This window comes from Paramisgurnus dabryanus, chromosome 7 (genome assembly GCF_030506205.2).
Source record: "Paramisgurnus dabryanus chromosome 7, PD_genome_1.1, whole genome shotgun sequence".
Taxonomy (NCBI): domain Eukaryota; kingdom Metazoa; phylum Chordata; class Actinopteri; order Cypriniformes; family Cobitidae; genus Paramisgurnus; species Paramisgurnus dabryanus.
Window position 1 is genome coordinate 5,801,986 of NC_133343.1, and position 12,433 is coordinate 5,814,418.

At 38.2% G+C, this 12,433-nt stretch overlaps 1 protein-coding gene across 3 annotated transcripts in view; it reads left to right on the forward strand.

Annotated features, from left to right (window-relative positions):
* myh10 (myosin, heavy chain 10, non-muscle) overlaps window positions 1-11,215 on the forward strand; it is a 76,957-nt gene extending 65,742 nt beyond the window's left edge. For all 3 annotated transcript variants that reach the window (XM_065293729.2, XM_073815335.1, XM_065293731.2), the window contains 11 exons: window positions 3-251; window positions 336-548; window positions 692-904; window positions 1,085-1,246; window positions 1,439-1,567; window positions 4,498-4,586; window positions 4,670-4,793; window positions 5,121-5,329; window positions 5,425-5,533; window positions 9,173-9,345; window positions 9,428-11,215. In XM_065293729.2, the coding sequence (XP_065149801.1) occupies window positions 3-251; window positions 336-548; window positions 692-904; window positions 1,085-1,246; window positions 1,439-1,567; window positions 4,498-4,586; window positions 4,670-4,793; window positions 5,121-5,329; window positions 5,425-5,533; window positions 9,173-9,345; window positions 9,428-9,563 (1,806 nt within the window). In that variant the 3' untranslated portion in view covers window positions 9,564-11,215. The remainder of the gene's footprint in view (window positions 1-2; window positions 252-335; window positions 549-691; window positions 905-1,084; window positions 1,247-1,438; window positions 1,568-4,497; window positions 4,587-4,669; window positions 4,794-5,120; window positions 5,330-5,424; window positions 5,534-9,172; window positions 9,346-9,427) is intronic.
* The last annotated feature ends 1,218 nt before the right edge of the window (window positions 11,216-12,433 follow it).

The following is a 12,433-nucleotide window of genomic DNA, read 5'->3' on the forward strand; positions in this document are numbered from 1 at the left end:
AGCTGGTGGAGACCAAGAAGAAGCTGGAGGATGATGTGGGAACCCTGGAGTGTCTAGAGGAGGTGAAGAGGAAGCTGCAAAAGGACATGGAGGGCACCAGTCAGAAGCTGGAGGAGAAGGCCATCGCTTTCGATAAACTGGAGAAAACCAAGAACCGACTACAGCAGGAGCTCGATGACCTTATGGTTGACCTGGACCATCAGAGACAGATTGTCTCAAACCTGGAGAAGAAACAGAAGAAGTTTGACCAGGTGTCGGCTTTGGTTTTTTTTGGATTACCTTTACTTTTGATGTGTAGTATTTGTTATTTATTTCTTTTGATGTGTGTGTGACAGATGCTTGCCGAGGAGAAGACCATCTCGGCACGTTACGCTGAGGAGAGGGATCGGGCAGAGGCTGAGGCCCGAGAGAAGGAGACCAAAGCTTTGTCTATGGCTCGAGCCCTGGATGAGGCTCTGGAGGCCAAAGAAGAATTCGAGAGGCTCAACAAGCAGCTCAGAGCCGAGATGGAGGACCTGATGAGTTCAAAGGATGATGTGGGCAAGAACGTAAGTCTCGCATTTTGTTTCTCTCTTTGGTGCCTTTAAAGGGCACATATTATGCAAAATTCCCTTTTATTCTAGAATAGAATCATTCCTGAGTTGCCAAAAGATAAATAAGATTAACATTCCTAAAAACCTCTTTATTTTAGGTCCATGAGCTGGAGAAATCCAAACGCACTCTGGAGCAGCAGGTAGAGGAAATGCGCACTCAACTAGAAGAACTAGAGGATGAGTTGCAGGCCACAGAAGATGCTAAGCTGCGTCTGGAGGTCAACATGCAGGCCATGAAAGCCCAGTTTGACAGAGACCTGCAGGCCAAAGATGAGCAGAATGAAGAGAAGAAGAGGGCGCTGGTCAAACAGGTGTGTTGGCGGCGAGGAGATTACTAGAAATCTTTTAATCTTTTCAGGTGCTTTATACTTATTAACTTTGCAAATTGGCCATGTAAAGGACTTTTAATAGAGCCATCCAACGAGCTGTGTAAGAAGTTGATTTAAAAACCAATCAAATACTCTTAACACCTATGAACCCCGCCCATTCAGGTGCGCGAGTTGGAGGCGGAGCTGGAAGATGAGCGGAAGCAGCGAGCGCTTGCAGTAGCGGCCAAAAAGAAACTGGAGATGGACCTGAAAGATGTGGAAGCTCATATTGAGGCTGCAAACAAGGCCCGCGACGAAGCCATTAAACAACTCCGTAAACTTCAGGTAGAGCTTTTCCCAGTAACCACATTTTGACACATTTTCATGTTTAATTACTTGAATGTTTTTATTCGTAAGCTCGTAGTAGCCAAAGATTTGTCCATGGATTCTCTTGTCCACATTTAAAGCCACAGGAATCAGTGTAGATACACTCCCTCTGTGCTTCTTAAAGTTGGCACGTCTCTCTTTTCCAACCAGGCTCAGATGAAGGATTACCAGAGGGAGCTGGAGGAGGCGCGCGCCTCTCGCGATGAGATCTTCGCTCAGTCTAAAGAGAACGAGAAGAAACTCAAGAGTCTAGAAGCAGAGATTCTGCAGCTGCAGGAGGTGAGCCAATGCCTCAAAACCTAAAAAACACATCTGCTAAAGCCTTGTTTTCTTTTCAGATCAGCTCTGTCCAATAAAGTATATATTCATTCTTCCTTAATTACATTTTCTGATGTATCCGGATGAATGTAGATGCTTGTAAAGAAACATTCCTAAGAAATTTTCCAAATGAGGTGTAACTTGTGCTCCGGGGTGCAAATGCAGCCTGAAATCGACTTATAGGGAGATTATGGTGAAGGCAATGCCTGAGAACAATGTGTTTATCCTACTATGGTAAATTGTGTATGTAAGGAATAATTGAAAACGGGCCTTTGAATAAGAAAATAATGCACACCCAAGGTGGTAATGCAGCACGACGAAAAGCATTATTTTCAAATAATTTAAAATTCCCGTTCTTTCTGTGTTTTTGAAGCTTTGATTGTGTTTATAGTGGGCAATATAATATGTGTTCATGTTTCACATGTAAAAAAACATGGTATTTTTTAGGGATGTCCCGATCAGGTTTTTTTGCCCTCGAGTCTGAGTCCGAGTCATTTGATTTTGAGTATCTGCCGATACCGAGTCCCGATCCGATACTTCTATAATACATAAAAAAAGAATAAAGAAGAGCGAAAAAACAGAACCAGGATGTTCCTTATGTCATGCATTGCTGTTTCTGTGTGGAGTCAAAAGAGTCTAACTCTGTGCCAGCGCATAACTACAGATGTGTTAAAAAATAATGAATATATACTATATATGTTCAGGGGTTAAATTGGGGTTTGTTTTGTGGGGAGGCTCTGTTGGGAGGGAGGGTTCGAGGGGTAACATGTTTAATCCTGATGACTGCAAAGCCACTGGGTGTGTTTCAATGACATTTTGTATCTGATAGGATTTTATAAGTTTCAGTTTTAAAGCTGTGCCACATGTTGACCCAAACTCTAAAACCTGAACTTTAAATAATGCAAATCTATGAGTCTGACACCCTATATTCATTTGTTGCACATGTCATTATGCACAATTGATCAAACTTTGAATGAAGTTATAAGACTTAACCTCCTTGACTCATTCTAGGCATAAGATAGACTACCCAAAAAGACTCAATTAACAAGAAAAACAACATACTGATTCAGCAATATATCTTATAAATTAGCCATAGAGATTCCCTAAGCTGGTCAGCAGTTAGTTATAAAATACCTATAGTTAGGTCGTGATTCATTTGTATAATCAAAATACATTATTTTATTAAACTATACAATCAGTTGTATCCAGTTATCTAGTTAACATTTTGTAATGAGATGAGTGACATGGCTATACATACTTTAATACTTTGTTTCTAGACTTCTATTAGGTTTTTTCGACATGGGCACCATTCTTACCTCTCTTTCTCTCTCTCTCTCTCTCTCTCTCTCTCTCTCTCTCTCTCTCATCTCTACAGTAATGTCAAATGATCCTGCGCGAATGCGCATTCTTGAGGTTCTGAGTGAGACGCAGAACTGCTGAGCACATGTTGACAATAACGATCAACGCGTCGTTTAAATGAGCGGTAAAAACGCGGTTTTGTCGTGGGTTCCTTGCACGCACGAGTGTGAAGCCTATGAATGAAAGCACGTCAATAGGCTTGTTCGACTTCATGTGGCGCCGCAACAATCGACAGCCGGGTGACGTCAAACTACTGCGAGAGTGATCCGCGAAATCATACGGAGGAGTTTGCTTTTAAATCGTTCTCGCGGAACTTTGACGTCATGCAGCACCACAAGAACCAGCAGCCGGATGAAGTCGAACAAGCCTATTCTCTTCAGTTCACACGCACCAGCGCAGCGCGTACACTGGCGCGGAGCAGAGCGAGAACTTAATGGATTTTAAACCCTGCATATGTATCCGAGTCCTGATCGGGAGGTAACGTCCGATTCCGATCGAGTCTGAAACCACGTGATCGGGGCCGATTTCCGATCACGTGATCGGATCGGGACATCCCTAGTATTTTTCACAAAATTTACTTATCTGTATAGCGCTGTTTTCACTGTCCTCAAAACAGGCTGATGTCTTCCTTGTTCTACAAAGTCCCTCCTTCAGAAATGCGTATCGAGTTCTGATTGTGTAGTTTGTTTGGTGTGTTGTGATTCGATAGCAGCTTAGCTTACCGTTAGCTTAGCTGCTGACTGACGTATTCCTGTGGGCGGAGTTTAGTCAAAAACTGTTCTAGTGACATATTAAAGCAGGAATTAGAAGGCTGTAGTCCAAACCAGGTGTTCGCTGTAGGCTTTGAAAGGCGAATTTTATTAAAGAAAATATATCGCCTGGCAGTGAACTTTTGAGCTTTATCATTTTACAGGTATTATTTATGCTATTATAGCAACATTACATACTTACTAGGGTTTAAAAAATTGGATCAGGAAGAACGTGACCTTTAAATGACCGGAGTCAATTATTTTACCCTACCATGGTTATCACAAACAGAAAAATAATCAAAACCCATGGAACATTTCTCAGCCAATCATAATTAAGCATTCAACAGACCCGTGATATAAAATTATATAATCATACTGGCAAGCGGCTAATGGGTATCATCATTGGCAGCTGCCTAGCAACCAAAGAGTACCCTAGCAACCATTTGGCAAGACCTGTATCTCTGCATCAGAACATTGTAAAAACATGCTGGTTGGTTTATATCGTTCATATAAAGCAACACTGATTAGTAAGATTATGGTCCGGCAGATGCGCCGGCACGTTTACCCTGGGCCATCATCCAGCCAAAATAAAAGTTTGTTCACAAACTTTAACCTCGAGTTACATTTTCTGATTTATCCGGATGAATGTAGATGTTTGTAAAGAAACGTTCCTAAGAAATTTATTCCAAAGCTATGCTGGCATTTTGACATTGTTTTCATGAAGATGGTTAATTAGTTTAAATGAGACAAGACTTCTAATTATGGTTTGATGGTGTTTTTTAGGACCTCGCATCTTCAGAGAGAGCCAGACGCCACGCCGAACAGGAAAGAGACGAACTGGCAGATGAGATTTCCAACAGCGCTTCTGGAAAGTAAGTCTTTTTGCACTTGTATGTTTCATGTTGCTGTGTGCTCATATTTTTAATGTACTCATGTTATCGTGTTTGTCCTTTAGGGCTTCCCTCTTGGATGAGAAGAGGAGGCTGGAAGCTCGTATCGCTCAGCTTGAGGAAGAACTAGAAGAGGAACAGAGCAACATGGAGCTCTTGAACGATCGCTTCCGAAAGACCACCATGCAGGTGCAGAATTAGGAAAAAAATACTTGAAACTATGCTGGACAAGTTCCAAAAGTTAGACTACAAAATGTTTTTAGCAGAACTTACTACATCTAACCATTTAAGTGTGCAATATTTCTGTTAGATTACTATGACCCGGAGTGTAGTCTGTTTTTTACGCGAACGTAGGCACACGGTCGAGCACACAGTATTTGACAAAATATCTGTGCTATAAAATGCTGGTAGCATGACTGATGCGTTTCACAGTGTAGTACTTTCTTGGTCATCAGCCGAGTTTAGTTTAATCTGTGATCTTCGGTGTAGTAACAGCCATTTTGTGTAAACGTTCAGGTGGACACCCTGAACACCGAGCTGGCAGGAGAGCGCAGTGCCGCTCAGAAGAGCGAGAATGCCCGTCAGCAGCTGGAGAGACAGAACAAAGAGCTGAAAGCCAAACTGCAGGAACTGGAAGGATCTGTCAAATCTAAGTTTAAGGCCTCTATCGCCGCCCTGGAGGCCAAGATTATCCAGCTAGAGGAGCAGTTGGAACAGGAGGCAAAGTAAGCAACTGATATCAGCAGTTCTTTTAAAAAGGCATTTGGCACAAATTGTGTGTGAAGACAGAAGCGTGTAAGCATGTCTGTTCACTTCACAGGGAGAGAGCCGCAGCCAATAAGATCGTGCGTCGCACAGAGAAGAAACTTAAGGAGGTGTTCATGCAAGTGGAGGATGAGCGTCGCCATGCCGACCAGTACAAAGAACAGGTGAACAGAAGTTTTGTACATCTCTCGAAACAAGTCACATTTTCGTATGCAGGTCCATGCACATGTCGTGTCTAACAACGTGTGTTAAAGTGTAGTTAAGGCGTTTTTTACTTTTCAAAGCACTCGGGAGGTTGCGCTCATCAAGAGAAAAGCTGTTACTTGGTGGGGTCACTCTGCTGTTGCTCAGAGAAGAGCTACGGTGGGGTCCATTAGTTAACATCAAGTCACAACCAATGGTGAGAGTGGAAGGAAGGGAGAGCGAGAGTTGTAATGCAATAAATATTGAACTATGGATAAAAAAGAGACATCAGGTGTCTAGGTTATGAAAAGAGGAAATGTACAAAAAATAAAAGTATGTATGCTGCTAAATGAGTATGTGGGTGATTCTCACGAAACCATTGAAACACCACGGCACTAATGATTTTAGCTATAAAATGGGTAATATAGTAATATTAAAAAGCATCAGAATTAACACAATACTGTGTTCTACCTTGCACAATGTGTCATTTCAACATAAGAATTTATAATTTGTCAATTTTATCTCATTTTCTGCTGCAATTCTCATTACCGCAATGTGTCCGGCTGTGTTTGAACATGCGTTATGTTGTAATTTAATCATATTAACACAAAAATATTTAGAAAAAAAATAAATGGATGTTTTGCTAGACTACTTTAGATGACAGGAAAAATATTTACTGAATATTCATATATAATAATAATGAAGAAAAATTAGGAAAATGATGTGTCCATGCCTGATGTTCTCATCCTCCGCAACACTTTTTGAGAACAGTTTAAGCACACATACAGAATTTTAATAAAGTTTGATTTTGAGTGACCAAGCACATGGGCCAGTTACTTCAAGATGGCTACCAGGTAAGATCATTTTTTTACAGTTAATTTGAAATATTGTCTTGTCAGAATGCTTACACAACATTTTGATTATCATTACCGCAACAGATGCTTATTAAATGTTAATTTAATTAATAGAAGCATAATACTTTGATTTTAAATGCATGTGCAGAATCTCCAAATTATGTTCTTTCAGGTTTATCATGTCATTTTGAAAATATGTCAGTGTTGATGTTTTCTGACTGTTGCTGTAATGAGATTTTTTAGGACTAATTTTTTAAATTATGTTACAAAAAGTGTTAAATGATAAGTAAAAGTGTTTAAATTAATGTTTCCATTTACTCCAGACTTTGTTTTTCAATGTCTGGTGGGAAAAAAGTAAATTTAAGCAATTTTTACATTTTCATGCTTGAGATTTTTAAAACCAAGTTTTCGTGAGAATCACCCATGTACACTCATCTAAATAAGAGTATAATATGTATATAATGTAGCATATGTAATATATCATTATGTAGTAAGTCTATGAAATTACACAGAGCAGTAATATTACTTTATTCTGTACAACTAGTGTATGTAACATTGAGTTCGTTTACATGCACAGTAAATAAGCGGATAACTATCAAAAATCTGCTTATTATAGAAAACTGTTTTCATGCGTTTACATGCAAATCAATAAGCCGGCTATGCAGAGAACTGCATTTACATGGTACTTGGAGAATTATCAGTTTTCTCGCAGGCATTGACGTCACCACCTATAGTACATAATAGTCGATCGAAAAGTCAACGGCATATCTGTCTTAAGCTATATTGTTGTATCTCTTCTTGTGTGTGCAGAACCTGTAAATGTAACATGAGCTTCTATTTTAACAGTTTCTCTGCCAACTGCTTTAGTCAAGCGGAGACTTTTATGCATTACTTTGCGCTTACTTCCGCGTGCGACGTTTATCTTTCATACGCGGAGACATGCGCACATGGTCAAAACCGTGAGAAAGCCAGTTAAGGTGTTTACATGCCACGCGAAATCGGCGTAATGAGCAAAAAACTACCTGTGCCGATCGGTTTTTGCTTACGCCGTTTATGAGCTTTCCCCGATTAAAGAAAACCGTTTTACGCGTTTACATGACCCCACGTGTTATCAGTTTATTAAGCATAATCGGCGTAAGACTGTGCATGTAAACGCACTCATTGACTACCCATTCAAAAGTTTTAGGATCACTTTTACTTATTATACATTTTTCCACATATTACTATAATAGTAAATTCATTAAAACCGTTGAATAACAGAGATGGAACATAATGACGTCTGTGACTAAAAAAAATCCAAAATTAACTAAAATAATAAAGTTAAAACCTTGCACTAAACTAACAAATTCAATTCCTGAATACATTTATGAACAATTTAAAAAAAAATTACCACCAGAAAGTGTTTTAAGATAAGGTAGGGAAAAGATTTCTTTACTGTTATAATGTATATTAAAAATATAGAAACCACTGATTATATTTTTCTTTAAGTAGTATTATACGTTAAATAATATAATTTAAAACATACATTTACAGAAAAATTGTGTTTTTATGTTAAAAAAGGCCCCAAGCACCTTTGAGACTCCTGCGGTACAGTTTTCTTTTTCTTTTAATTTCTTTTTTATGTTTTAAAATCTTTAATGCCATGGATTTTTTATAATTCTCACAAAAATTCTCATTGAAGACGAAGCAAAAAACACACATACATACATAAAAACGTTAAGTTTTCATGACCACGCGCACAGCAACGTGACGTGGGAGCGTAATCTCCTCTACCAGTTGGCAAATTTCTACCGGTTTATCACACCTACCGGTTTATTGCCCACCCCAAGTACTGTGTATAATATCTATAAACACAAAAACTCACGCATGTAAAATATTTTTAAAGTATTTATATATAATACAAATTATAGACGGTTTCATCGGACGCACGTGATACACGTCTGGATCTGAACCTTACTTCCGGTTTAGTTTTTTTAATGGTCTGACTAGTTGCTAAACTGATCTCTTGAACAAATGCCTCGTCGAAAATAACAAATATTTTGGTTTCCTAGGTAATCTATGTGTTGTTGTTTTGCTTGTTATATAAACTACGTTTAAAGTACTTTGTTGTTAATTATTCTTGGCGGAGTTTACCAGAAGTTACGTGCGGACCGCAACAGCCACTTGTTTATGTTGTTACTGCTGAAACGGTCTATATATAAAAATAAAAATGTATATACACATGTAAATATTTCCTAAATATATTCATGCGTGTGTGTGTGTATTTATATATGCATATAAATATATAATTCTTATATATGAAGAGATAAATCCATTTTTTTTTATTTTGTCAAAACATGTTTATTATTATGTTATCATGTTTTTATTGTGATACTTAGATGTATTTTTTTGTTATAAGAGCCTAAATCAAAATAAACCAACTGCAGTTTAATTGATAATAATTGAAATGCACAATAAAAAAAATGATTTCTGAAAAAAAAAACGGAGTTATCTCATTTTGGAACCAAACTCTTCAAATAATTATTATACACACTCATATATGATGTAAACAAAAACTTTTACTATGCATACGATTAGTTGGGATTAATGGTTATGCAGCCCTACATGTTTATTTCTACCTTTTGGAGTCTCTTGCGGTCATTTAATGAATTTCAGTTAAAGTCACATCTGTGTTGGCTTCACGATAGAGACCGGAAGGTTTCCCCTCGGTTATTAAAATTCTGTCATTTATTGAGTGATATAACCTTACAATGTGTGTTTGATTAGATGGAAAAGGCGAATTCACGTATGAAGCAGTTGAAGAGGCAACTGGAGGAGGCGGAGGAGGAGGCGACTCGAGCAAACGCCTCCCGCAGGAAGCTGCAAAGAGAGCTAGATGACGCCACCGAAGCCAGTGAGGGTCTAAGCCGCGAGGTCAACACTCTCAAGAACCGGCTCAGGTAAATACGTCGAAGTCGAAAGTAGCACAGCTTATAAATGTTAGTTAGAAGCCCATCTGACATATCGTTCACGTTCCTCTAGGCGAGGAGGTCCTGTTAGCTTCTCATCGAGCCGCTCCGGCCGCAGACAGCTGCAGATGGAGGGAGAATTCTCGGATGATGACGCAGACAGCAAAGCCAGCGACCTGAACGAGAACTCGTCAGCTCAAGCAGAATAGATCACAGCGCCCTCCTGTGGCCATCCAGCCCCACTACATTAACCACTTCAGAAAGTCTCGCAGCATCTCATTGTCTTCTGTGTGGGGTCAGCGGTACAGAAATAGGACCACTTAGCGACAAACAACATACAATGTTTCCCATTTTCCAGTGCCACAGTAAGCTTTAGAAATCATAGCACTACACTCACAAATACATTTACATATAGGCACACACTTCTCTGTACCCTATATTTCTGTATACTCCCTTTGAAGGGTGCATCAACTCTGCCTTACTCTAAATATGCTTCAAGACTTGTGTCTCAAACACTATAAAATAAATCAAAGTGCATTCCACACATCATACTATTGAATGGGCATATTCATGTACCCAGAGCAATGAAATCTAGATAAATCAACTATCACCACCTAAGTGGATGACTGATACGATGTCAGCTGTCCGAACGAAAGCGATTTTGGGTCGATAACGGTGCACGTGCTGCTCATTCGCTACAAGCCAACACCTGGACTGCATCCGAAATGGACCGGAATAGAGAAAAACTGTGAAAAGGCTACGCGCTTCAGCATCTCTATATATCTTCATTTAATTCGAGGCCTGTTTGATTTTATTTGCATATAAAAGTATTACGAGATTCAAGGCGTTTGTGTTTTAAGAATTCGGTTCTGGTTGCGAATCGCAATGAACTGCACACTATAGAGAAGCCATAAAGGCCCCTGCAACTGGAAAGGAATTATAAAGTATTCCGGAAAGTGTATGCACGATAAGAATGACGTAATCTGTGTAAGGATGGTACTTCTGAAATCCAGCTCCTTTGTTAGATTTAAGTGAATACAGCCGTCAGAAGAAGAGAAGTGGGCCGACCCTAGATGGTCAATGTGAAAGTGAAGAAGAAATAATAAGATAAACTTAGCTGTGTAATGTGCTATAGTAGATGTGCTCATATCAGTATTAGAAGAGGATGTATGGAAACTGTACTAACCTATTCCACTGACATGTTTCTTAAAAGTGCCTTAGACACTAAATAGAAAACATAGTGAATAAATGATGTGGCGTATCAGTAACGCTTACGTGAAGGTAAAACTGGCTGAAGGAAATTGAAATAAACGTAATATGTAACCCTCTTTTTGTTATTTTGTATTTTACAGCTCTATGAATCATATCCAGTATATCGTTCTCCTGTATTTTCATAAAGGTGTGGTGAAATATCAGTCATGCATTAAGAATTTTCCGTCTCTGGCAGCGAGGAGTACGCGCTATCGTTGGGTTTAAAGCTTTATCATCCATCATCTACTTACTATTATTGCAGTTATCATTATTATTATTATTATTATTGCTATAGTATCAATTCTATTATTGGACTGGCTGTTGACAACCAGGCGTTCATCTTCAAATGTCTCCTCTTGTTTTTCTCTTGTATACTGTATTTCTAGAAGACAGTGGGTTTTGTAAAGGAAAAATAAAACATTCATTGTAGAAGCATGCTTTTATTTTGTTTTCTGAACGTTGGAATAAAAAACTTATGAGTATTTATTATTGTTTCATGTTAGCGGTTGATTGAGACACAGGAGCTTTATATGTGACCCTGGACCATAAAATTAGTCATAAGGGTACGTTTTTTTGAAATTATAAACCGATAAATCTTTTCATTGATGTATGGTTTGGTATGACAATATTTAGCTGAGATGCATTTATTTGAAAATCTGGAATGTAAGGTACACTGTAAAAAAAATCTGTAGAAATGACAATTTGTTGCAGCTGGGTTGCCGGTTATTTACCGTAAATTAAAATTTATGTTATTTACTAGCAAGAGTTTGTTCAAAGTTAAATACATTTTTAATACTAACAAGTCTTAATCTTTACAGAATAAAACTATACAATAACAGCCTCATGCAAAGCATTCTGGGAACCAGAAATCATCATCAACCTTTTTCTGTTTTTTGCTTCAGATTTTGTTTTCAAGAATGTTTGGCTTGATGCTGTTTTTTTAGTTTTACTCTGTAAAGACAAAGACTTGTAAATGTTTAATGTTCATTTAACTTTGAACAAAATGTTGCCAGTAAAAATATACATTTAAATCTACGGTGAGTTACCGGCAACCCAGCTGCAATTTCTACTGATTTTTTTTTACAGTGTAAGGTGATTTTTAAAATAAAAAACAGAGGCGTTTTCTAGTTAAAATATCATTGATATCATATCTATGAATTAAAAAATGGAAACAAAATCTTTTTTAATGTTTTGGTATTTTTATTGCTGTGGTTTTGTGGAGGACAAAACACCAAAATATGCGATCTGGGGACTTATTTATAAAGTGTGCGTACGCACAGATTTGATTGCAGCAAAGTCCATATTTATAAAAAATTATACTCCATATGACTCAATGTACAAGCCAGAAATTAAGCTTTGTTTGCACATGCCTACTAAGGGTTTATGGTGCCACGTGGTGATCAACAGTAAAAATGACAAATTTTACCTCTTAGCAAACGGAAAAACCGCCAACAATCAAGAATGCATGATGATAAGGTGTCATGGCTTTGCATCAAAAAATGAAGTCAATGGGGCAAAAAAAGCCACAAACAACTATTTAGGGAGAAAAAAAGAAAAACTGATGCTGCACAAAAACTAAAAATGCATCATAGCCAATGTTTTTACCAATCTTTGCCAAGCCCAAGATTGTGAAAAAGGTAAAAAAATCCAGTCCACAATCACTTTTTATATTGAAAATCGATAAGTGCGTCCGTACGTGCGTGTGTGCGTGCGTGTTCACCAAATCAGTGACACTACTTATGAAATCGGCAATTAAAGAGTTAAAATAATGGAAATTTTGAAAAGCATTTGGTAGTTTTGACCAATACTGAGGGTCATTAACAGATTT